General features: G+C 42.9%; 1 protein-coding gene across 1 annotated transcript; it reads left to right on the top strand.

The window, feature by feature from the left end:
• The first annotated feature begins 63 nt into the window (after window positions 1–63).
• gspt1l (G1 to S phase transition 1, like) lies at window positions 64–27,369 on the top strand. Its single transcript, XM_034089466.2, has 14 exons — window positions 64–493; window positions 1,872–1,916; window positions 10,920–11,171; window positions 19,405–19,438; window positions 19,555–19,632; window positions 19,892–20,072; window positions 21,419–21,573; window positions 21,901–22,041; window positions 22,128–22,221; window positions 22,663–22,743; window positions 22,866–23,039; window positions 23,205–23,294; window positions 23,462–23,630; window positions 26,749–27,369. The coding sequence occupies exons 1-14, from the start codon at window positions 301–303 to the stop codon at window positions 26,799–26,801; spliced, it is 1,740 nt and encodes a 579-aa protein (XP_033945357.1). The 5' UTR covers window positions 64–300; the 3' UTR covers window positions 26,802–27,369.
• Window positions 27,370–27,911: the final 542 nt, after the last annotated feature.

Raw genomic sequence — 27,911 nt, 5'->3', positions numbered from 1 at the left:
CGTTTTCCGCTTTGAAAAAAGACTTCATATCCCAGGGTTCACTGCGTGTAGCACGTCGCCTGACGGGACGCATTAGCTCACGCTGACTGTCTCTGGGAGTGCTGAGTCGAATATCCTCTCTCCGTTAGAAACCGGCTGCTTTATTCACCTGAATCGGAGACATAACGTTACACTTCGAGTTGGGACGCTCTCAATTACTTCAAGGGGGGACCTTAATGCCGGGTTGTGGGCGGACACTTGTGTTGACAAATAACTGCGTAACGTTAACTTAAATCTCACAGCTGTGAACATCTACCCACGATGGACCCGAGAGACACTGCCCCTGATTCCTGGGAACAAGAGGACGATGTGGAGGCCACAATCGACGGAAAACTTGAAGAAGCATTCACAGCCTTTAATGTGAACGCTAAACCATTTGTGCCCAACGTGAATGCCGTCGAATTTGTACCGACTTTTCCCATGAATGAACACATGGAAAATCTCGATTCTGTCGGTAAGTTCACAGACACGTTGGGGGGCTACTTTAGCTAGCAGCTAACAGGAGCCGGGGCTGGGTGGCTAGCTCACATGCGTTCTTGAAGCGCTACAAAACTAGCTAGCTGTTTGGTGTAGCAGTAATTAATATTATATACCTGACACTGCAACTTTAACTACAACGTATTAAGTATGTACATGTTACGTAGGCGCTAGACTAAATCGTGTTGTTGAAACTTGTAGTGCCCTGTCAAAGCAGTTTTTTTTAAAGTAATCAACCCAGCCGGCATTAGCATGCTACAACAAACCGGCGCTAGCTAGCATGTTGGTTAGCTGCAGTGGTTTCTCAGTTGAGTCTTTGCCTTTTTAGATTTGTTACCATTTATTCGAAAAAGTAAATGGAACCAAACAAAATGAGAGGCTGGCAAACAGCAATGTTTTCACAGTTTCACCTGAAAACTAAAGCTAAGTGCTTGATTGGAAATAAAATAATGGAAACGTGAGTGTTAGTTGTGACGTGGATTTTCTGACGCACTGCCGGTACAGAGGAGTAACATGTGTCATAGGTCGGAAACCGCATGAAGGCACTTCTGACCACAGCAGTTTCATCCCTGTATCAGTGGTGGAACAGGGTTTGAGATCCTTTTCTCGATTAAAAGTACCAATACATTATTGTCAAAATACTTAATGACAATTAAAAGTCCTGCATTCAAACTCGTTAAGTACAAATACAATCATCAAAATGTACAATAAACTAAATAATTGTGTATGAAATTATATTTATATGTGACATGTCTAGATAATATAGTTGCATCAAGTAGCATTGTACTGTGACAAAGTACTGATTGACTTTTTGTGAAATATTCAAACAATTTGTATTGTGACTTAAAAGTTAGTCCACTAGTTTAATTGTTAGAGATGCATTTTGTTAAAAGTAGCTTAAGCTGTTAAATAAATTTGAGTTGAGTAAAATTACTATACTTCCATTTTAAATAGTAGTGGAGTAGAACTATAAAGTAGCATACAATGGAAATATTCAAGTAAAGTACCTCAAAATTGTACGTAAGTACTAGTATTTGAGTAAACTTCCCACCTCTGTCCCATATACACTATTCCTGGATCATTTTACAAAAGAATGTGTGTGCACCTACGTAAGGATGGACTTGGCAAGAGGATTTGTTAAAGTTCTCCACATTTATCTTAATTTTTCTCCTGCCTGAACTTAAGGTGGCCTCTGGTAGTGAAAGCTGCTTGGAACATGGCGAAACAAACTTGTTTTAGCCAGTCGGTTTAGATATTCCTTGTGTTCCCACACTTTTCCTAAAACTACAAGAACATGTAATGCTCCTTTTTTAAGATCACCTGAAAGATTAACCTTTACTTTTTTTCTGTTTCAGTTGCTGTGGAGAAGATATCCTCAATGGACGTGTTGGAAAGTGCTGGTATGTGTGCAGCGTTTGTTTAGTGTTGAGAATCTCTCGTGCTGTTACTGCTCACCTCATTGTCCGGACATGTGCACACTGAATGCATGGATTAGTTTACGTGCCTTTGGCTTTATGGGTAACTGAGACCAAAATACAGAAGTTGAGTGTGCCTTGTCTATTCATTCCTCCTTTTTAAGATTTTAGCAGTATAGACTCTACATCTATATCCTGCACAAGGGGCCTTCTTGCAGATTAAGATTGAGCTCACAGTGTTTGCCCTGAATAGTGAGTTTAGTTGTAGATTAGCACATGTTTGTTTTGTCTCTGGATCTTGCTCTGACACATTTACAGGAACTATTATTACTTTGAACACACATGGCCATATTTCAGTGGCCGATAATCTCTCACATTTTAGAGAGGCTTGTGACTAATTCAGCATACTTAATCAGTTGAGATGCTATTTGTTATGATGGATGTGCTTTTACAAGTGAGCTCCTTCAAAGGGTATTTATTTTCCTTCGATTATGTTAATAGTTACACAAATAGTTGTAAATTAACATTGATTACATTACCTTATCATACATACAGCATTGGGATATATTTTTTAAAATCTTCTGGAGCAGGGAGAGGAGCTGTGGATTATTGTTATTGATTAATGCATCAGTGTTTCTTAGGGTCAAAAACACTAAACTCACAACTTAAAATGAAAGCGTGTGGTATATTTAATAAAAGAGCACATGTTCAATGTGAAAAGTGACAGTAAATGGATAATCGTTTTTTAATAATCGTGATATCAATTATTGACCCAAATAATCGAGATTATGATTTTTGCCATAATCGAGCAGCCCTATGTCATTGTACATCACTCAACCCGCGAAATACACACCCAGTACATAGCTAGACCCGCACATTTGCGGGCCAGGAATACATGGGCACAGCTGTAGCTACGTACTGTGTGTGTGTGTGTGCGATAGTGTGTATTTCGCAGGTTGCTGAATGTTTTGTGCGTGTGTGTTCACAAACACTCACAAATACATACATCCTATATAAGATTAGATGTTATCAAAAATTGGGAAATGGTTTAATTTGGAGACTGTTTGGATTATATCGCCAAATGAACATATAAGCCTTGCGACAGTAGAACCATACATTTACACCTTTTTAAGAAACTATAGGCTGGAAAACGTAACATCTTATCCAATGACAGTAGACATGCAGTCTACAGTGTTTCCCACAGAACTTGATTCTATTTGTGGGTGCCCCGCACCCCCCCACCCTCCGGCAAGAAGAGCCAAAGGCCCCTTAACCTGTTCAGGTACCAAAATAAGAGTACTGCGTGTAGCAGTCATGGCTCGAGCTTAAGGACGTCCCGTCGTCGGGGAAAAAATAGGGTCGGGGAGGGTACAAAAATATTTTGGGACGAGAGGTAAAATAAAAATACCCTGTTAACTACTACGGACGGCGTTGAAAATGAAACTGACTGCACGTTTTGTGTAGCCCACAGTTATTAAACCTCCTTGTCAACATAAACACACACGCACAAAACATTCAGCAACCTGCGAAATACACACTATCGCACACACACACACACAGTACGTAGCTACAGCTGTGCCCATGTATTCCTGGCCCGCAAATGTGCGGGTCTAGCTATGTACTGGGTGTGTATTTCGCGGGTTGAGTGATGTACAATGACATAGGGCTGCTCGATTATGGCAAAAATCATAATCTCGATTATTTGGGTCAATAATTGATATCACGATTATTAAAAAACGATTATCCATTTACTTTGAAAAACATCAATTTATTGAAATAAAAAATTAACGGTATATTTTTAACCGTTGATTACCCTGAACTTTAAGTATAATTCAACTGAAAAACCAATACAAAAATAATTATTAAATAAAATCCTTTTATTTCGATTATGTTGTTTTCATAATCGTTGCAAAACAAAATCGCAATTGCGATTTAAAATACGATTATTAATTGAGCAGCCCTACAATGACAATGGCATCCCGTGGAGGAATTCTGCAATTTTGTACCGTTACATCCTGAAACCGCACAGCAGAACCAGTCCCTGGAGCGCCGGCCTCTTTATTTACTTACTCCTCTTCATCCCCGATGGGTAATAAGGCTGGGATGAGAACTCGATTCAGTCCTTAGCAATATGCGGCGCGTCTCCCCATGTAGGGGTGGGTACCGAGGCCCGGTATTAAACAGACCCCGGGCCGGAATTATTAAAGACTGGTACTGTTAAGCGCCGACGTTCTCGGACTTTTCATCGGTACTGGACACATTTGAAAAAACATGTCAATGTATTATTGTTACATAAACCTTATATTGCAGTTTTAGTTTCGCCAACTCCGTTTCTAATATGCAATAAGACCACAAAATGCATCTATGATGTATTTTCGATCGTATTTACGATCTTTCCACTCCAGACGAGAGATCTCTCTCCCGTCTGTGGGGGGGGGGGGGGGGGGCAGTTTGTAAAGGTCTCCTGACTGTGTTACAGACTGTCATCCTGGTTAGTGGCTACTTGGGATGGGTATCGAGAACCGGTACTAAGTCAATACCGGTTAGTGTTGCACGGTGTACCGATACTTGAAAGGTACCGCGATACCCTGCCGTTAAAAACGGTACGATTCCTCCGTTTCATTAGTATCGGTACTTTAAGAATGACGGGGAAAAGTACTCCCGTGAAAAAGCGCCGTTTTAATAAGAGCCGTGTGTGTTCAGCGCTCTGCTTCCACTCCCTGCACGGCAGCCCTGCCTGCAGTCCCGCTCCTCTCAATCACGCTCTAAGTCCCTCCCCTCTCTCGTGCACGCGGCCACGCGCTAGCTGCCAGAGCATGTGAGAAAACGAGAAGCATGGCTGCAAGTGGGAGTGCAACTGCCGCTGCGCCTCGGCTTGTTGACAAAAAAGACGGCAGAAGTCTGTGAACGGGCGATCAGGTGTTCAGAGCAGAGCTCCCTGTCGAAGCGGCAGAGCGTGATGTGCACTGAAAAGTTTTTCTGTCGCAATATTATCGTTGAGCAAACTTAACTAGCAAACTAGCATCACTATCTGCTAACGTTAGCTTTAGCCTTCGTTTTCTATTAGTTTTTTTCATAGGCTATAAACGGAGGTGGTATAAGTATATATCTTGTACTTGAGTAAAAGTAGAAGTACCCAGGTATTGTACTTGAGTTAAAGTAGAAGTACCAGAATGTAGGAACAATCCTGCAATCAAAATGTTCCTCAAATAAAAGTACAAAAGTATTATCATCAAAATATAGTTAAAGTAGCGACAGTAAAAGTATAAGTACTCAGGTCTTGTACTAGAAGCACCAGAGTGTAGAATACTCTGTTACAGTAAAAGTACTGCATTCAAAATGTTCCTCAAGTAAAAGTATTAAAGTAGCGACAGTAAAAGTAGTCATTGTGCAAATTGGTCCATTTCAGAATAATATATATGATATGTTTTATAATGATTGATCATGAAAGTGTTCTCAAAGCTGGTAAATGTGCAGCTAGTTTGAATGACTTTGTAGACTGCAGGGTAGCTGGTGGATTTACTCCAGGTGGAACTAAAGTCTGATTCAACACTTGGTTATATTTCACATCATTCATCCAGATCTGTAGAGTAACTAAAGGGATTAAATACATGTAGTGGAGGAAAAGTACACCATTATTTCTGAACTGTAGTGGATTAGAAGTACAAAGTAGCAAAAGAAATATTGAAATTTAAATAAAGTACAAGTATCTCAAAATTGTACCCAAGTAGTACTTGAGTTTATGAACTTGGTTACTTTACACCAGTGGCTATACAGATAGAAAGACTAAGCCTTGCACAGAGGCATGAAAATACATTTTCAAAATGCTCAACAGTGCTGCCAAAATGTTAAACTCACTGCTACACAATTAAAATAAATGCTTTTATATATATTTATATTAGATGTGACTCTTTGGCGTTTCTGTTCTTACTAACTGCTGCTTTAGTTGATCTGACTGCTAAAATCATCTGTTATTCCTAATTTTAAAGCCGATATTCCGTGTTTCCCTTTTTTTAAAGAAAAGTATCGAAAAAGAATCGGAATCGCAATTCTTGACTTGGTATCGGTATCGAAATCAAAATGTTGGTATCGTGACAACACTAATACCGGTACCTGATTGGAGCCGTTAAGCCGCTGGACAAACGGTGCTGCTATCGGTATAGGTGTTACGTCTACTTCCTTAGTTTAACTTTAAACTGAAGAGACTAGATCTATGGAAACACCTATATTAAACAGAACTGTAATAAATAATAATCATAAAATCATGGCCATAACCAATAACATACCATTTCAAATATGAAAACACACTGAAACTTGTTTATTAATTTATTTTTGGTTCATTTATAGTTGTGAGTGTGTCTGTGCTCCTGAATCAGCCTCTCCTGTCTCCCTCCTCTTTGAGGCAGCAGCAAAGACTGGTTTTTAGCTCTCAACAAGTTTTAAAAGTGTATCTTACCTTTTTACACCCAGTTAACTTTTTATTTATTTATTCATGCATATTTTACTAATCACACTACATTTCATTTAGCTGACGCTTTTATCCAAAGCGACTTATAATGACCGATTACAGGGACATTCTCCCTGGAGTAACTAAGGGCTAAGTGCCTTACTCAAGGGCACACTAGTGGTGGTGTTCCTGGCGGGATTTGAACTCACAGCCTTCCGATCTTCAGCCCACCTCGCTATCCATTAGACCAATCACTACCCTCTCAAATGGAAATATGTGTTTACATAAATGGTGACCACACCGTTTGAGACCCACTGAGAACTTAGACTAAGTTAACTATCTAAACACTCAGAGAGTCCTTTACCTCACCTGAGCTGAGCTTATCCCGAGCTTGAATGACACACAGAGACCAATCAAGGGCTTTGATTTATGATCTGTATGACAGTGGCCATGTCGGCAGGCCACATCATGTGGACAGCCAGTCACCCTGTGTGAGGCAGGCCACTTAACAGGCCAGAAGGAGGCGAGATCAGTGCAAGGGAGCGAGGGATCATTGTCCACAAGTTAAGCGATCGCAGATGGCGTCGTGGTCACGGACGAATAAGAAAAAAGGTTATTTAAAAAAAAAAACTAAGTGCGTCGCGAAATATACTTGGGCGGCCGTTAATATACCTGGGCGGCCCGCCCAAGTATATTCTGTGTGGGAAACCCTGTGCTAGCAGTAGCACGCTAACAACGTCCTCCTCAGTGCAACCGGATACGATTTGCGGGACAAATGTAACGGTATTTTAAAAATACTAAACTGTCGGCAACTATTGATGCCGTTTTCGTGGGCTTCAGCTGTGCCGTGTGTAAATATGACCTGAGCGAAGGCTCGCAGGCAGGTTAGCTGCTGCACACGGGTAATATGTTTTGTTTACCTGAGTGCAGTCTTGCAGGCACATCACCTTGTCTTTTTGTAGTTTATTAACACTGACAGTGTATTAATGTGAGCTCCTACACCTATAATAATTTGGCCTTTCAGTGAATGCTTTATAAACCAGTTAAACTTACAGATGTCATTGTGAATTGGAAAACTGCATTTAAATGTTGTTAAAAGGTCAACGTTTCAATGTATGGTTTAGCAATTGTTGGTCGTTTACTAGGAATTGACATTTTTTTAAGCTACAAATACTTTGTTCTATGTTTAAACCTTCAGACACATTTTGACGTGTTTTTATTAATTTTATTTATACATGGGATAACTACAATAGTGTGTACGAGAGAAGGGAGGAACTTGGAGCGTGCTTGAGAGGGGAGGGACTGCAGGCACGGCTGCAGTGCAGGGAGTGGAAGCAGAGCGCTGAACACACACACACGTAACGGCGCTTTTTCACCGGTGTACTTTTCCCCATCATTCGCAAAGTGCCGATACTAATGAAACGGAGGAATCGTAACGTTTTTAACGGCAGGGTATCGCGGTACCTTTCAAGTATCGGTACACCGTGCAACACTAATGTCTTGCACAATTTCTCAAACGCTCTTACTTAGCCATCAACTTTTAGATTTAGCTTGAGGTTGTTTTAGGCATGTGGAAACTAGCAATGAAGACAATAATGAATACTTGATTCAAAATATTGAATTATTAAATTAACTTAACAAACTGTGAACAAAATTAACATTACTTTTTATTTAAATAAAATAAATTATATTTCACATCAAAAGAAACACCAATGTTTTAACAAATGGTATTAAATAATCTGATGACAGAACTGTAAACAGAACAGCTGAAACTAACAAAATAAAGAGTAACTCTGTTACCTCTAATCATTAACCCATGTTAATGTAGTTAACTCCGTGTGTTGCTGCTCGCATACAGAAGACCTGACGTGGAAACCTTACTCGTGGATGGGGCTACAGAGCTGCTATAAAGACAGTCCAGCCCGGTGCATTCCTCCGTCTGAATGTGGAGCACTTTGGATAAATGTTTAGACAAATTGCGACGGGTAACATTTAACCACACCTTGGAGCGCTTCTCTCCGCCATCCCCGCCGTGTGTTGCTGCATGTAGCAGCCGAGTGTGTAAACTGCCCCGCCCCCTCGCACACTGGGGAGAGAGAGATCTTGTCTGGTTTGGAAAGATCGAAAATACACCGACCATAGACGCATTTGTTTGTCTTTTTCCATGTTGGAAACGAGTTGGCGACACTAAGACTGCGAGATAATGTTTGTGTAGCATGACCTTTCTCAACTCACTACTCGGAGGGAAGTCGCTGTCATATGCCTTGTGAACACTCCAATAATGCCTCTCCACGTTACCTTTCTTTGGCAGAGCGACGCTTGCTTTACAAATAAGGCAAATAACGTTTGAATGTGACATCACAACAAAATATTCTTCCTCCCATTCTGGGTGGAAGTGGTATGTCTTTAGCTTCTTGCTCGGTCCCACACTCATTTTGTTGTTTGTCTTTTGTTTGCTAGTGGAGTACTTCGTGACCACAGAGTGTGAACGTTGTGATCAGCTGTTTTAGCGCAGTTCTCCAGTGAAGGGGGGGAGTCTCCCTCCGCAGCCAGTTGGCGTAGTGTTGGCACAATTCCGTTGTACAGACCGACGTTAACAGCAGCCCTGTCTGTGCACACGGAGACCGACTCTGTCGTCCGGTGATCTAACCGCCTTCTGGAAAAGCTTCACAAGTACGTCGGTACGCAAATGCGCTTTGTGACACAAGTGTCGGTACGCATTTCAGATTACGCACATAACCTGCGTACCAGTTATGTGCACCCCTGTACCAGAGCCATATTATTACTATTATATGGCTCTGCCCTGTACTACAGCAAAAGTATTCTGCGTCGGGACTTCCTGCAACAACACCACGCCGTTATCAAAGATGTTCTATTGAGAAGACGATCACTACGTGACAAAAGTTTTCAAAACCGTGGCTACTGAAATCAATCTTACTAACTGCTGTCTGTGCAATTTACTCCGCGAGTTGGCAGACTTTATTTTGCTTACTTTAACATCATTGTTCATGGTGGGGCTAAGCCATTTCTTGGTATGGGTGTAGCCTACCCCAGCCATACCCTGGCGCTGCCACTGGTGGCACGTATGGGGCGGGCCATTCTGCACATGCGTTAAATATTTTAACGCAATTAATTCAAAAAATTAATTACCGCCGTTAACGCGATAATTTTGACAGCACTAATATATATATATATATATATATATATATATATATATTTGGCCTTTGTTTATGTTATGTGTTTATGATTTACTCAAATAAAAAGGTTGATGAATTATCATCTAATGCAGGGGTGTCAAACTCAAGGCCCGGGGGCCAAATCCGGCCCGCGACTTCATTTTATAAGAGATTGCAAAGAATATAATATGTTTATTATACGGTTACATGCCGTTTTACAGAAGCACATTGCCAATAAACAACACGTCCCACAATGCATCTCATTTTGTGACATGCGCACTGAAGAGACTGGCAATTATTTGCCCTAGACTTCTGCATTCAGACGTAGTTAATTATGAAGTTATTACCCTATCCGATAATAATCCAATGCATAGGCAATAATGTGAAGGTATTTCGTGTTCGGGGTCATTTGTTTTTTGTCTAACATTGCTTCGTGCAAGTGACAATTGTTGTCGTCTTCTCTGTGAACGTTTTTTCCGCTGTTCTTTTGCCATTTTGAGATTTAAATTTCCAGCTAAAGCTAAACCAGGAAGTGTTTTAGCAGACGCATCTGAAGGAATCACGTTGTCAGAAATGGACACCAGCCAATGAGATTTCGTTTCTTGGTTAAAGACCCCTTTGTACACGATTGGTTGCTGATACAAAGGAAATGACCATATTTGGATCCGCTGACATTGTGCAGGAGAGACGGAGCTTTCCAACGATACCTCTGATTACATGGTCCAAACAGCGGTCGCGGTACTTTGTTACGTTAGAATGCTAACTTTGCTCACGCAAATAGACAAACTATCGTAAAATAAACACCTAAATGTGTATTTTGTACATTTTCCTTTCAAAAGCCTGAAAGAAAACATCTTTATGGAATCAGAATAGCACAACATCTCAAAATTGACCAGTGCATGAGAAACGATGTTTTTGCCTGCCGTGTCTCGCCCTAATGAGTGAGACACACCAGAGTTGAGGATCTGTGGGGTTTGTATGTCGATGTATGGGAAACACTGTTCTTTTTATTACTATTGACAATTCACGTGGTGTGGGGGTCGCCAGTCTGTTATTTTGGGGGTCGGGGGCTGAAAAGTTTGGGAACCCCTGCTCTAGGAGTGTTTTCAATTCAGGAGCACATTTAACAATTTTCACTATAAAAAGGATTCTTCTAACTTCTGTGTATTAATTAGGATATTATAATTTGTTAACCCCTAAGAGCAAAATCCACTGCTTTTATTATTGATATTCAGATCTGTGTTTGTATAATTCTTCTTTGATCATTTAAAAAGTGTAAAACATGAGGTTTATGTATATTGAACTCTGCAGAGTCGTTTTAGGTAGCTCTCAAACATGTTTTAAATGTTGTGTTTGACTTTGCAGCTCCTGTGGAAAACGGGGACTCGGAGAGGACCACAGAGGAGCCGTGGGACCAGAAAGAGGCGGAGCCAAATGAGGAGGAGCCGGGAGGCGACTCCTGTGGGAACCGGGGCCCTTCGGAGGAGGCTGTGACGGAGGAGGTCGCTCCGGAGATCATTGAGGAGGAGGAAGAAGCACCAGCACCCAAAGTCCCCCCCACACAGCCCGACGCCCCGAAGAAAGAACACGTCAACGTTGTGTTCATCGGACACGTAGGTCAGTCCATACACCGCGCCACTGAAGTGAGGGGGGGCAATAATTCAGGCTATAACAACTGACAATGGATGATTAAAATAACAAATGAAATGCAATCTTTGCTATAGAGATGGGCGGCCTAACTAACAGAAATGCCTAGCCTTTTGTCTAATTGTGGTGGATATATTTCTTCTTTTTACCTGCCAAAGGCACGTTGAAAACATTTACATCACTCTCCGCAGTCACTCATAACGTTTTGTTTTTCAATAAAATCATATATTCATGAAATCTTATATTGATATATCATGACATACAATAACGACAATATTTCAATTTTTTTAAATTGGTAAAACAAGCAAGTACTCATTCATCATGAAATATTTTAAAGGAATATCATTTGAGATTGCGCTTTGGTTATTGTATCACTTTGTGTCTGCGTGCAAACAGTCAGTGAACAACTGGGAATATTTCTTTTTCTTTTTAATTTTGCTTAAAACGTGTCATTTTCACTTAACCTGTTTATCCGAGAGCCCCCTGTGGAGGGGGCGGTGGGTTTTCTTTCCACGAAACTGTGTCTCAGGGCTTCTTAATATTTAAAAACCTATGAATGTGTCATACCAGATTAACGGGAAAAACTCAGCTAACTGACGATATGAACCATTTGTAACAAAACACAAGTCTCATAAGAAGCGTCTAAATGACCCCTGAGCGAAAAAATGCTAACGCACTTGGCACAGAAGGTAAATATACCCTTATTTCTTATCGTAACCGCAAATACAGGATATCCGAATAAAGCTGAGATTCCACAGTTTATATAGGTATTAGTATCATCACTGAGCGATCAGAACTCGCGACAGGGGAAGCAAACACAGACATTATAACACGTAGCATTACGGAGCAAACACGGGAGATCGTCTCACCTTAGCTGTTATTCTGATCAAAAGTCGTGTTCAATGGCATTAAAACGATAACAAAGCTGCTGATGGTTAATCCATAGGTTAATCCAATGTGTCTGTCCCTTTGAAACAATTATTGATAATTCCATTTTTATGTAAAAATCGGAGAATAAATATTAGCTGCTAATGGTAGCTACCAGAGTTATCACAGCTTCCGATTTTGGCTACGCGTCACTCTGTGTGTATGTGGAACCTCCCCTCGATTCCATTGGCTCTAGCGGTTAAAAAGAGATGTCAATCAATGGGTTTATTGTTGCTAAATCTCTCAAAAAAAAAGTCACATTTCACTTGTTTTGCATCAATCTTGAGACAGGGTACTTATTATCTAATATAGTTTTGATTCCTAAAGCTTTTAGTCTTTTTTGGACGCACACCAAGTAATTTTTTTTTACTTTGTTCAATCTGAATTTACTTTAAAAATAAAAACATCTATATCGATTCTGACACTTCTACATCCAACTCACAGGTGTAACCTTGCTTTGATAAAAAAGATTATTAATTTAACCCTTTTTAGAAGGGAAGATATGGTCATTTGTTCTGGGAATGTCATTTTGGAGCCTGAGACCTGAAAAACAGTCTCGGGGCCTAACAGGTTAAGATATTAAGTACAGTTGCAAGAAAACCCTTGTGAACCCTTTGGAACGACCTGGATTTCTGCATAAGTTGGTCATAACATGTGTTCTGATCTTCATCTAAGTCACAACAATAGACAAACACAGTCTGCTTAAACTAATACCACACAAACAATGATATGTGTTCATGTTTTTATTGAACACACCATGTAAACATTCACAGTGCAGGGTGGAACAAGTATGTGAACCCCGAGGCTAAAGACTTCTTCAGAGCTACTTGGAGTCAGGGGTCAGCCAACCTGGAGTCCAATCAATGAGATGAGATTGGAGGTGTTGGTTAAAGCTGCCCTGCCCTATAAGAAATACACACCAGTTTAGAATGTGCTATTCTTAAGAAGCGTTGCCAGATGTGAACCATGCCTCGCTCAGAAGACCTACCATTAAGAACTGCTGACTTTCATAAAACTGGAAAGGGTTCCAGAAGTGTCTCTGAAAGCCTTGATGTCCATCAGTCCACGGTAAGACACGTTGTCTATACATGGAGAGAGGTCAGCACTGTTGCTGCTCTCCCTAGGAGTGGCCGTCCTGTAAAGAGGACTGCAAGAGCACAGCGCAGAATGCTCAATGAGGTGAAGAAGAGTCCTAGAGAGTCAGCAAGAGACTTGAAGAAATCTCTGGCACATGCTAACATCTCTGTTGACGAATCTACGATACGTAAAACACTGAACAAGAATGGAGTTCATGGGAGGACACCACGGAGGAAGCCACTGCTGTCCATAAACAACATGGCTGCACGTTTGAAGTTTGCCAAAGAGCACCTGGATGTTCCACAGCACGACTGGCAACATATTCTGTGGACAGATTAAACCAGAGCTGAGTTGTTTGGAAGAACACACAACGCTATGTGTGGAGAATACAAAGGGTTCACATACTTTTTCTTGCAACTGTATATAAGAAAATACTTATGTTAATAAATCAAATGTTACTTTAAGCATTGCTGTTCATCAAACTGTAGGAACCAATTGAAGCATTGCATCCTCTGCAGGTGTTCACAAGCCATAGTAAAGAACAGAAACAATATCCTGACGTGTCCTTCAGACTGGACTCTTTCCGCAGCTGCCATGTTTATGTTCCATGTCCTTGTTTTGTGTTTACACAGCTGTGTGGTTTACAGTCACTGTCTGTCACCAGCTGACGCATTACCCTCTACCTTCACACTGTCTGTGACGTAGCCCCGCCAGTCTGTAGTCATTATGGCCTGTTATCACTCAGCAAAACTGTTGTTTTCTGGGGGCTAACTCAAGAAGTTCAGGAACTCCCTGCTCATCCTGCATCACAGACAAGGTTCAAGGTTCTTTATTTAGTCATACAAACATAGCTACAATGTAGTTATGCCGATGAAATTCTTAGATCACAGGTTTCTCCAACAGAAAAAACACAAACAGAAAAATATAGTGCCAGCAAATAGTAAATACAACAAAAAAAATTGTTTTGAAATAGTGCAATAACAGTCTACATTCAAGTTATTGGAATATGATAAATCATTTTTAAGTAGTTCAGTCATTTTTAAGTAGCAACCAGATGAATATTGTGGATGTTTCAACAGTTCAAATGATGTTCTGTGCAGTTTTCACCACCCTCTGTAAAGCCTTACGGTTGAGAGCGGTGCAGCTGCCGTACCAGGCCGTGATGCAGCCAGTCAGGATGCTCTCTATGGAGCACCTGTAGAAGGTCAGGATCCTCTCTATGGAGCACCTGTAGAAGGTCAGGATGCTCTCTATGGAGCACCTGTAGAAGGTCAGGATGCTCTCTATGGAGCACCTGTAGAAGGTCAGGATGCTCTCTATGGAGCACCTGTAGAAGGTCAGGATGCTCTCTATGGAGCACCTGTAGAAGGTCAGGATGCTCTCTATGGTGCACCTGTAGAAGGTCAGGATCCTCTCTTTGGTGCACCTGTAGAAGGTCAGGATCCTCTCTATGGAGCACCTGTAGAAGGTCAGGATCCTCTCTATGGTGCACCTGTAGAAGGTCAGGATCCTCTCTATGGAGCACCTGTAGAAGGTCAGGATCCTCTCTATGGAGCACCTGCAGTGTGCGAAAAAGTACACGTCCCACCGTCCGGGACGTGTTATTTACAATATCGGACAAGTAGATCTTTCAATTGACTTGTCCGGCGGACAAGTGACGTTTTTCGGCCTGATTTATTGACAAATTATTGATACATTCAGTTTACAAAAGGCAGAACTCATTCGCAAATTGTACGTGTCCGCCATTGTTCGCTTAGAAATGTTAGTTTCGGTTCTGCTTGTAGATTCCTAAGGAAATGCATCTCGCCGTTTTCTGTACAGTTAGACGGGGGTGGGGCGGAGCGGGAGGGAAGTGTAGCACAGTGGCCGGGTTGGGAAGCAAAACTCGGTTCCGAGTAGGAACAAATAACAATTGTCCGGTACCGGGATTAATAAGAGTTGTGAGGACAGGAGGCGAGGCCGAACCCCGAGCCCCGCGGACTGCAGCTCTCTCTATGCTCCGTATCAGCTGATCGCTGCACGGTGCAGCTCAGCGTCTCTCGCTCTCTCTCTCTCTTTCTACACACAGCAGATCCGCTGCCTGTTTAACAGCCTCATCTTTGTCAAACGTTCTTATGTTCTTTCTCTAACACGTAATGAAGGTTATTAAGCGTTTTAGCTCCTGTGTTGTTAATATTGACCGCCATTTCCTTTATGAAGTGAAGCAGCCTCCCTGTCTGTGTCCTCGCGCTGTCCTCACATCCCCGGACCCCCAGACTCGGAGGAGCACAGGGATGTCAGTATTGTTTATGAAGCAGGGTATAGAAAGTACATTATTGAAATGAAAATACTATTTATTTATTTTTACAAACCGTGAGCAGAGCAGCTGCAGCATGTGTATTGCAGGACATGTGTAAGCGTGCAAGCGTCTTTGAGTTGTAGAAAAGCGCTAGGCCTATACTGTAGGCTATAAATATAATGTATTATTATTATTAGGTTATGTCCTATGTGTTGGAGATGTGTGGTTGGACTCTGTCTCACAGGCAGGTTGCAGTGTAGCATCAGAAGAGACTGGGCCAATTGTACATTCTCAAACTGCACCACTTAGAACTAACTAAACAATGCAGAGATTATTTTTATATAATTGTATTCAATAACCGTAAGAAATTAAACAGTATGAAGTGATTTGTAAATAGGAATACAGATTTGACTTAATGTTTTCATAAATATATTTTTCTCCCAGTTTGACTTATTTTTACCCTCTCAAAGAACTGGAACCGAAAATAACCGGAATCGAAAAGCAGAACCGGAATCGTTAAAATCCAAACGATACCCAACCCTATGTGTAATGCAGTAAAATCTTACCGCTCACTTACGTTAGCGGTGTCGTAAAAACCGTGGGAAAATGTAAAATACGATGACGAAGAAGAAGATTCCAGTGGCCCCAATTTTTGTCCATTCTGGACAAGTGAAAAATGTATTCGGACAAGTACATTGCCAAACTCTTGTCCATGGACAAGTACTCTCTAAAAACTTTTTCTCACACTGACCTGTAGAAGGTTAGGATCCCCTCTATGGTGCACCTGTAGAAGGTCAGGATCCTCTCTTTGGTGCACCTGTAGAAGGTCAGGATCCTCTCTATGGAGCACCTGTAGAAGGTCAGGATCCTCTCTATGGAGCACCTGTAGAAGGTCAGGATCCTCTCTATGGTGCACCTGTAGAAGGTCAGGATCCTCTCTTTGGTGCACCTGTAGAAGGTCAGGATCCTCTCTATGGAGCACCTGTAGAAGGTCAGGATCCTCTCTATGGTGCACCTGTAGAAGGTCAGGATCCTCTCTATGGTGCACCTGTAGAAGGTCAGGATCCTCTCTATGGTGCACCTGTAGAAGGTCAGGATGCTCTCTATGGAGCACCTGTAGAAGGTCAGGATCCTCTCTATGGTGCACCTGTAGAAGGTCAGGATGCTCTCTATGGAGCACCTGTAGAAGGTCAGGATCCTCTCTATGGAGCACCTGTAGAAGGTCAGGATGCTCTCTATGGAGCACCTGTAGAAGGTCAGGATCCTCTCTATGGAGCACCTGTAGAAGGTCAGGATCCTCTCTATGGAGCACCTGTAGGAAGTCAGGATGCTCTCTATGGTGCACCTGTAGAAGGTCAGGATGCTCTCTATGGAGCACCTGTAGAAGGTCAGGATCCTCTCTATGGAGCACCTGTAGAAGGTCAGGATGCTCTCTATGGAGCACCTGTAGAAGGTCAGGATCCTCTCTATGGAGCACCTGTAGAAGGTCAGGATCCTCTCTATGGTGCACCTGTAGAAGGTCAGGGTCCTCTCTATGGTGCACCTGTAGAAGGTTAGGATCCTCTCTTTGGTGCACCTGTAGAAGGTCAGGGTCCTCTCTATGGTGCACCTGTAGAAGGTTAGGATCCTCTCTTTGGTGCACCTGTAGAAGGTCAGGATCCTCTCTTTGGTGCACCTGTAGAAGGTCAGGGTCCTCTCTATGGTGCACCTGTAGAAGGTTAGGATCCTCTCTATGGTGCACCTGTAGAAGGTCAGGATGCTCTCTTTGGTGCACCTGTAGAAGGTCAGGATCCTCTCTATGGTGCACCTGTAGAAGTTGCAGAGTATCCTGGAGTCCATGTTGAATCTCCTCAGCCTGCGGAGGAAGAAGAGCCGCTGTCGAGCTTTTTTGGTGGTGGTGTGAAGAGTCCATGTCAGGTCCTCAGTGATGTGGACACAGAGGAACCATTGATGGCGATGGGGGCGTGTCCCTCTCCCTGCTGCTTCCTGTAATCCACAATCAGCTCCTTGGTTTTGTTGACGTTGAGATAGAGGTTGTTATCCTGGCACCAAGATGTCAGAGTTTCGACCTCCTCTCAGGACGCCATTGATGATCTGGCCGATGCCGGTCGTGTCGTCATCAACACGCAGACACTCCCGCTGCTCCTTTGTAGTCTGTCATTGTTCTTAGTCCCGCCCACATGTTCCAGGTGTTACAGCCTTTGAAGTCAGATTCCACCTTGTCTTTGCAGTGTTTCCCCTAGGTTTACTGCCTTGGCAGGGTGCTGCTCGGGTACCCCCCCAACGGGAGCAGAGAGAGGAGCTGTGGGTTATTGATAAAGTACAGTGTTACACTGTACTGTATTACTTTTATTCAAACTGTATTCCCTTCTTATCATGTAGCCTACACTTCTTCCTTTCATTGATACATTGAAATCACCTGACTACAGCATATAACATACCTGCTGCAACCCTGTGTTGCTGCTTCTGCTTCTCTCTGCCTCACCCTCTATTGCTGGAGGCAGCTCCACCTCATCTGATCTCTGATATGAAAGCAATCGTGTTATGATCATATTGAGCTATTGGTGTGAGTCTAACATTAAACAAGCAGTCTGCTTGTCATACATTGCTGACGGTACATTTTAAGAGGCAATTTGTTGAGTCACTGCCGCTAAATGCCGGTAGCATCAAGCTAGCAAATCCTGCATTAGCCTCACATCAACAGGACAGAACATCCAATTATCCCGAGCTAATTTACTGAATAAACCGACTCCCGTCTCCTGTCTTTTGTTTCACTCAACTCATTAGACTATTCTTCTGCTGGCGTTTCATTGTTGTTTTCTGTCAAATTCAATACTGTAGTTCAAAACCGCGGTACCTGCTCACCATCTGTGAGCTATTTTTAGTTCCCGCGTGTCCACCTTTGCAGGCTGTGTGTGTCCTTCTTCCCTGACGATAACGGCTTGAGGTTAAAAAAAATAATATCAGAAATGGGAACCTTTTTCTCCCATGAAAGTACCTGCTCTCTAGCAGGGACTGAAAAGGGGGTAAAAAGGTTCTCCTGAACTAAGTTCTAGTTCCGGATATTTTTGGTGTGAACGCACATTTTCGGAACTATACTGGGAAAAGTACTCGGGTGCAGCGTTTCCGCCAGGGGGGCGTCTTGCCGTCATTTGATGCCCTTATTCAGCTCGGGACGCCCTGAACTCCAGCCGAGGGCGTCCAAAAATATTAATAATTCGAGAGAAGATCGAGTTTTTATCGCTTGAAATAACAAAAAGGACAAGGACATCCCTCTGTTGGAGGGGCAAAGGAGTCTGGTGGGATTCTTTTCGGAGTATTGAAGATTGCTTCTCCGACATCGGCGGTGCCTGCTACAGGACAACACGGAACGTGCGCGATTTGGACGCGATGAGCGGTGCTAGTGGAGCACCAGAGCCTCGCAGCGGCGAAACTGAGGCTCCGTGGTAAACTGTAGTAACATGAAGAGCCGGTGCTTTAAGAGAGCCGATCAAATGATCTGGCTCACTAACGTGAAAAGACGGTATCTATAAGGGACGGCTCAAGTCAAAATTCCCCCTCCACTCTCATCCCTGGTCTGGCGGAAACACTGCTCCGGTGTGAAAGCGCCTTTTGTTACTGGTCTATCCCGTTTAAGTTTCTGCCTGTAAGCAGGCAGCAGCAGTGGTCTGATTTGCCGAAGGGAGGGCGAGGGAGAGCTTTATATCCATGTCGAAAAGGGGAATAAACATAGTCCAGTATATTTCCCCCGCGCATCGAGCAGCTGATGTGCGGTTAGTACTTCAGCTGGACCTTCTTCATGTTAGCGGTGTTAAAATCCCCGGCCACAACGAACGCCGCCTCTGGCCGTGAGACCAAAGCTTATCATATCCAATGTCCCAGTGTATCTCCTCTAAACCCGCTCTGCTTGTTCTTCTACAGATGCTGGCAAGTCCACCATTGGCGGACAAATCATGTGAGTCGTGGTCTTCCTTTTTTGGTTCATCGCCTTTTCTTATATTAAGCAGAGTTTCTTTCAACACAACAGAGCTTTGACCTTTTGTGCATTTCTCTGTTGTCCTCCTCTCACAGGTATCTGACAGGCATGGTAGAAAAGAGAACCTTGGAGAAGTACGAGAGAGAAGCCAAGGAGAAGAACAGGGAAACCTGGTAAGTGGCTCCCTGCTGTCTGAACCATCAGGCTCTTGTATTGTTTCTTCAACATGGAAATATACTGTATTCTGAAATAAAAAACTAGGTATACTTAAGATTTGTTTGTTAATTGTTATTTTTCAGCCATGTGTACAGCTAACTGTTAGCTCATCTTTGGTGTTTATCATAAATATATCCATAATATTGTGTACATGACAAACTTTAGAAATCATCTCAGGTTTCCCACATGTGACCAAATCACTTTTCTGTCTCCAAGGTATCTGTCCTGGGCTTTAGACACCAACCAAGAGGAGAGGGACAAAGGCAAGACGGTGGAGGTCGGCCGAGCGTACTTTGAGACAGACAAAAAGCACTTTACCATCCTAGACGCTCCAGGCCACAAAAGCTTTGTCCCCAACATGATTGGAGGAGCGTCACAGGCCGACCTTGCTGTTCTGGTGAGTTCACAGGAGGACCACATGTTGGAACATCACAGCAAAACCTGGCTTGTAGCCTTTTTCTACCCAGGAGTGTTGGGCTGCGGTTGAATAGTCATTACAAAGAAACATTACCAAAGAAAAGTAGATACAACTGTCCCACAATTCCTTTCAGCAGGAACATTCAAATAGACACACAATTCAACCATCAATGACATCAGCCTTCACTGTTTAATTGACACTCCAGGGCTCAACGCTAACGTTTAAAAGTGGTTGCCAGGCTAGCAACCAGGCATCAGCTTTTGGTTGCCAACACTGAAAATACGGTTGCCATTTTTAGTCAATTTTAAATAATTAAGATACTATACCGTTGTCTTCCTTTCAAATGTGGGTTTTATTGACCTTTATGCTGACCCCCACCATAGATCCACTGGCCCTTCAGCATTGAAGTCTTGGATTGTGGTTCTGTCATTGGCCAGACTAATACATTTCTAATGTTAAATAAATTAAAACCATTCACAGTTAAGAATTAGATATTAATTATTAATGCTGTAAATTACCTTTAATATGTCTAACTATATTTAAAATGTGTTACCTTTTATAGAAGTGATTATATTTGTATGCCAATATTTTTCCTATGGTAAAGTTTCGTTTTGCACTTTTATTTTGGTAGTAATAAGATCGGGACTCTTATTTTGAAGGAACCTTTACCGGAAGTTAATGGACAACATTCCTCTTTGCTTTTCGTTCGGATTCACCGTGCGCTTCATCAGTTGAATCACTTTGACATTCGTTTGAGATGTTGACGGGTGGGCCGAACTTTTTACCCCACAGTCAAACTTAATTTGCTTCGCCATTTTTGTAAAACAAACGCGCGAGTAAATGTGCATCGCTTTCTGGCTCCGTAATCACACCAATGCACGTGCAACTTAAATATCAGGTTCCGACTGGTCACAACAATAATTAAATATCACTCTTAATACAACAAATATTTAACATTTATCTATTTTGGGGTGCACATTTAGCTGTTCTTATTTCTTTATGTTACAAACTGGTTGCCACTGATGGCAACCAAAGGCCAAGAAGTGGTTGACATGTTTCCTGAATGGTTGCCAATGGCAACCGTTACTGTCGAGCCATGCACTCTTGAAAAATGAAATCAATGATTCCATAATAAGGATTGTTTTTGCGTTGTACACGGATCCTGTACCTCATGTAGTTTATCACTGAATCTATCCTGTTTAGTGTGTGACAAATAAAGCTGCTGAGATAATGACTGGAAAAAAGAGTCACATACATGCAGTTTGATTATCTCCTTGCTGCACTGTAAACAGAACCACTAACCAAATGAATGTGTTGTCCCTCAGGTGATCTCTGCCAGGAAAGGAGAGTTTGAAACTGGTTTTGAGAAGGGTGGGCAGACGCGGGAGCACGCCATGTTGGCCAAAACGGCCGGGGTCAAGCACCTGATCGTACTGGTGAATAAAATGGACGACCCAACAGTCAACTGGAGCCTGGAGAGGTGGGCACATTGAGAAAATCACATTTCTCAAGTAGCTCTTAGTTCATGATTTTATTGGGGTTTTAGGCTAACTATGGAAGTTAGCATCGCAAGTTTCCCCTCAACTTAAAGCAATGGGAACGGGAAGTGGTAAAATGCTAACTCACTTCTGACATTTATGACTCATTCCTGCACCACTCTGTAGAGGTGCTCTAATATGTTTCCCCCATTTTGTATGCTCACGGCCATATGGAGAAGTGTTGACAGTTACTCTGGATCTATGTCACACACACAGTGTGTTCTCTTCCTGTGACGATGTTGACATGACCCCTGTTGTTGCTCCCTCAGATATGAGGAGTGTAAGGAGAAACTAGTGCCATTTTTGAAGAAGGTGGGCTTCAACCCAAAAAAAGACATTCACTTCATGCCGTGCTCTGGACTCACAGGGGCCAACCTGAAGGAGCCCACTGACATGTGCTCCTGGTACACGTGAGTCCACTCTCTACTTTGGAAATCTTACTTTATTGACTGAAGGTTTTTTTTACTAACTGCTTTTTATATCTGATGTTTTTCAGAGGGTTACCATTCATTCCACAATTGGACAGTTTGCCAAGTTTTAACAGATCCACTGATGGGCCAGTCAGGTTGCCCATCGTAGACAAATACAAGGTAAGAATGAAGGAGGAGGAGGAAGCACCAGCACCCAAAGCTCATGAACTGTAGCACCATTTCATGCATGCCCACTGCACCTCGCGGGAGCTCGCACAGCGTAAAGCATAAACTCAGACATTTCAATGATTTGTACGGCAAAGTTAGGTTTGGAAACGATATTATTTCCTTTTTGACGGGCGTGCATAACACGGAATAACACCCGAGCCTCGCGGCGAGGAAACTTTGGCGCTGTTCTGATTTTGTTCTAACCTATCAAAATGACAGACTGCTTTCAGATGTTTTCGTGATTGTTAAAATAAATCCGTCATAGACGGAAAATATTCGGTTAACACGACCAACACTGCTCCTGTGACTGAGCTCTGTAGCAAACTCACTTCCCGTCTGTGATGTAAAGCAAGTTTCCTCTCTGTAACACTCGTCTCCCTTCTGTCTCCTCAGGACATGGGCACTGTGATTCTGGGCAAACTGGAGTCGGGCTGCATCAGTAAAGCACAGCAGCTCGTCATGATGCCAAACAGGGTGAGATATCCCACAAGCCTCTGCTTCCATCACATCGAGCTGAGAAAGATGCCAAAATCCAAACTCCTCCCACTCTGATGTAAAACATGACCATTTATCTTCCACCATGTTTGTGCCTGCAGCATACGGTGGAGGTGTTGAGTCTCCTGTCAGATGACGTGGAGACGGACGACGCCGAGCCGGGGGAAAACCTGAAGCTGCGGCTGAAGGGCATCGAGGAGGAGGAGATCCTGCCCGGCTTCATCCTGTGTAACGCCGAGAACCTGTGCCACTCCGGGCGCACCTTCGACGCCCAGGTCGGTGTCCGAGCAGCTCTAGAGACTCAAAACGTACACATATCAGGCTATAAAGGGACTACATCACAGTCACATGACTTCACAACAACACTGTTAGGCTTTCATGTCATTAAACTCAGCTGGTGCAGGCTTTATAAAGTTAAAGAATGTTTTTCTACCTTACAGATCGTCATCATTGAACACAAATCCATCATCTGTCCGGGTTACAACGCCGTGCTTCACATTCACACCTGCATTGAAGAAGTGCAAATTACAGTAAGTCTGACCTAACTGTGCCCCTCCATGGTGACTGAACCTGATCAGGAACAAGGATTGGTTAGAGACATTTGAACACATTTAGCATGTTGCTAGCAGTGTGATGTTTTGTTTGGATGGTTGTTTAACCTGAGCATGTGCTGATAATCTGTTCCTCCTGTGTGCAGGCCTTAATCTGTATGGTAGACAAGAAGACAGGAGACAAGAGTAAGACACGACCACGATTCGTCAAACAGGACCAAGTCTGCATCGCCCGTCTGCGCACTGCAGGGACCATCTGCCTCGAGACCTTCAAAGACTTTCCTCAGATGGGACGCTTCACCCTACGAGACGAAGGTACAGCGTCTGCACACAGGTGTTGGGGGCCGGTGGAGTTACACTTTAGGGTCACATTTCTAGTCCTTAACTCCGGTGTATGTTTGATAAATGACTTGAATATAATGTAATCAAAATTGTTGCTAATTAAGCAACAATTATGATACATTAATTAAGCTCTGCTGCTAACTAGAATAATCATACCCTAGCTGCCATTATTAGGAAACATTCGTAACGATATTTACAGCAGGCATCAAACAAATAACCACAAAATACGTTACGTTTTTTAGGGCGAATGAGAGCAAACTTAGTTCATCACTTTTTGGTGCAAAGACCCTCAATATACTTTGTAAAATTCAGCATCCATGCATACTGAACTGAAATGTAACTATAAATCCACTTAACGGCAAAGACGTATATTTGTGTTCGGACAGCAAATGAAGATTAGATCATTTTAAGTTGGATAGTTTCTCTTGTCTCTTGGGGAAGTTGGAATTAGGGTTGCAAAATTCCGGGAATGTTCAAAGATGGAAACTTTCCATGTGAATAAACTGGGAATTTTCTAAATTGAAGGTTGGCTCTTCATAGGGAACTTAAAGGGGACCTATCATGCAAAATGCACTTTGTGATGTCTTTTATACATAAAGATGTGTCCCCGGTGCGTCGGGGAACTCACGCAGCGTCAGAAAATAAAACCCTCTCTCTTTTCCTCCGTACCCAAATCTTTTAAAAACGGGGTACAACGAGCGGATACAGATTCCATCCAAGCTGATAGTGTCCGTTCACACGAGACCGCTCGAAAGCGCTGGAGACGCTGTAGTACATATGCCAGGCCTGTAAGTGGAGCTGTAGTCTGCCACAAAAGCAGCGAAGAAGACTTCCCGCGCATGGCTGCCCTTCTGTTTATTCTCCGCTGTGGCTCTTTCTCTCCCTCCCCGTCAAGGCAAGTGCTGTAATTCTCTCAGGTAGTCCACCAGCAGATGATAAACACCCACCTCTCCGCCTCTTCCAAGGAACGAGGGGACCGTGCGGCAGAGTTTCAGTTAGTTTTATTTTCGCCGGTCAACATGTCCATTAAAGTTTAAATCTTCCGGACAAAATTAGAAAGGTGCTGGTCAAAGGTCTTCTTTGTTATTTATTGAGCAACGACTCAATATAATAATAAAACACGGAGGAAGGAGATCTCTTTTCCTCCCACTCTTCTGAGAGCCCAGCAGCTGATCTCTGACCACGCCCCCCTCTCCTGCAGGGGGGCGTGGTCAGCTGCAGCTCATTTGCATTCAAGCTACAGAATCAAATCAGAGCGAAATGAGGCATGGCGAAATGATCCGTTTGGTATTTTGAAGAGAAAAACTTCAGACATGTTTTATATAGGTATGGCTCTACAATGTATTTTTCAAATATAGCATGATAGGTCCACTTTAAATATAGGCTGCGGCCCCACAAGGACGAATTCGGTCGTTTGCGTTACTGTTTAGTGTCATATAGACCGTTCGGCCACACGAGGACGACCGAATATGGCACTAAACGACTGAGGAAACGACAACGGGTCCCAAGGTGGATAGAAATGCATACGCCACTCTCTGGGGGGTCAAACAGCTCCGTGTGTGCGCCCTATACGGACATTTTCAGATCACTGATAGTGATTGCGCAATAGCCCCGCCTCTCCCCACCTCTTCTGCTCACCTCCGCTTACCCCGCGCCAGTGCTGAAGTGTTTCGCCACCAACAACAACAACAATGGCGGATCACAGAGTTGCTATCGTGCTCCGGACGCTATTGACCATGCTACAGTTGTTTGTGCAACATCTACAGCAATAATGATGAGGCAATAGCCCCGCCTCTCCCCACCTCTGCTGCTCACCCCCGCGTCAAAGTAAACTGCACCCTGAATTCAGATTATTTATCTTTCTCTCGCGAGTGAAGTCTAATCTGACAGGACGGAGACACGCAGCTCTGCTCACCTGCAGCTCCTCCCTCTGCAGCAAAACACACACTTCAAGTCAGATCATCACCCTTAGCTATTTTAATTACCTCTCAAACTCCCTAAACTAGTTATAAATATGTTTTATTTTTACAGTCGGCCGGGTCACTGATTACTGGATGAGCTGCTGCATGAGACAGACACTGGCGCTGTCCGAAGAGAGGGAGGAAAAAGAGAGGCTCCGTGTATTTTATCATTATATTATAGAGTCGTTATTCATTTGTTTTAAAGCTCAATAAATAACAAAGAAGACCTTTGACCGGCACTTTTATAATTGTGTCCGGAAGATTTCAACTTTAATACACGTTGACTGGCGAAAAACTCTGCCAGGTTCCCTCGGCCCCCACCGCGGAGAATAAACAGAAGGGCAACCATGACAACCTTCTTCTTCGCTGCTTTTGTGGAGGAAGTTACAGCGCCACCTACAGGCTCCTGCATATGTACTGCAGCTTCTCCAGCGGTTGGAGCTAAACGGAGCGGTCTCGTGTGGGCAGACACTATCCGGATAATTATTGCATGTGGATTGCGATTGCGTTTGCGTTAATCCTATGCGTTTAGCCGTTTTCGTCCTCGTGGGGCCGCAGCCATAGTTGGGGAAAGTATATTTTAGCATAATCTTGACTTAAACAAACAGATGCCATTCAAGTACACTTGAATATCCATGCCTTTCCTCAATCACATTGCTTACTGCATGGCTAGTGAGACCACACCCCCTACAGGCACTGTGCATTCCTCCATCACATGCGCAGGTGATTTCTAGAAGTAATATTTAAGTCAACATTCATGTTTTTGGTCTTCAATTAAACAAATGATTGTTCAATAAAATAATTAAAACTTGTTCTGTTCTACTGAGAAAAAAATCTGTTAATGTCATGTTTTTTAATGAATCATTTTGCATGGATTTTTTCTTATGACAGAACAAGATGTTTATATTTATGCTTGGATATGATACAATTAGATTACTTTACCCTCAATTCCCAGTTAGTTCCCATAATTCCCATGGAAAGTTTACAATATGGAATATTTCCAAAATTCCCCAGCTTAACTTCCCATGGAAATGTACTGGGAATGTTCCGCCCCTTTGCAACCCTAGTTGGAATATACTTGATGGGATTGATAAGAGAGAGGTATATGACTTTGTTTGTTTGTGTCTCAGGTAAGACCATCGCCATCGGTAAGGTTCTGAAGCTGGTCGCGGAGCGGGACTGAACACACAGCGCTGCCTGAGATCCTGGAGAGAAGGAATGGGCAGAGCCTGCTCAAACCCGCCAACACAGTTGTCAGCGGCGACGGCACCCTCCTGTACCGCCCCCCCTTCTGTGTCGAAGAACAGCTTCTGAAAAAAACTCATGTGAAAAGGAACCAGTTTTTAAGCAAATGACGCACCAAGATGAAGTCCACACGAGTCAGCTTTCTCATATTGAGAGCTCAGCTATGCCATTCCTGGGTTAGCCCCCCCACCCCTACTCTGGTCTACTCATCATTACATGATTGGTTTTTTTCTTGCTTTCATGAATGACAATGAGAAATGGCGGGAGTTATATCTGTAAACAGATGTGGACCAGGCTTCTGCTCGGAATATAAAGGATGATTTTCAGAAGTAATTTGCAAAAGATTTCACTTGAAAGAACTTGACCAGTTGAAACCAAAATGTGTCGTGGGTGTCTCCCTTTGCTTTGACCCACCTTTTGGTTTCTCGTGGCGTTCTGGCAGTGTGCTTGAGCGTGTTCAAATGTTATTAAAGCAAACTATGACAATAAAATAATAAATTGGGAAAGACGGAGTGTGTTCATTTTCAGAGCACTGTTTCATATATCTCACTTTCAAATGTTCACATTTACCACGAAGCTCCAGACAGTCATTTGATTATTTTATATTTAAACACTGTCCGGGAACATGGGGAAATGTTTTATAAACAATTTTTCAGCTACTTTAAATTGTAATATATTAATGAGCCGATGGGCTCATCAGTTGATAGTTGGCAAAGGTCTGGGGCCTCATTTATAAAGCCTTGTTCACGTAGGAAGGTTGCTTGGTAGGACAAAGCAAATAAATACGCAGACATTTTCCGATTTATAAAACGTAGAACGTGCGTGCGGCAAGTCCTACGCCGGTTTCCCTTTTATAAATCACAATATACTCGAAATGCTGCGCAGCTTTTGTGGGCTTCACGTAACACCCATATTTTCCTGTTCTGAGTTTTACTCGCTACAGGGTGCACTTTGAGGGTTTTGACTCTGCAGACCGTTTACATGCAGACAAACCTTCATAACACACTGCTCTTCATTAATAGATGAGAATAAGAATAATGCAAGATTT

Source organism: Pseudochaenichthys georgianus, chromosome 8, assembly GCF_902827115.2.
Source record: "Pseudochaenichthys georgianus chromosome 8, fPseGeo1.2, whole genome shotgun sequence".
Lineage (NCBI taxonomy): Eukaryota > Metazoa > Chordata > Actinopteri > Perciformes > Channichthyidae > Pseudochaenichthys > Pseudochaenichthys georgianus.
This window is presented reverse-complemented; position numbering and strand designations above follow the sequence as displayed.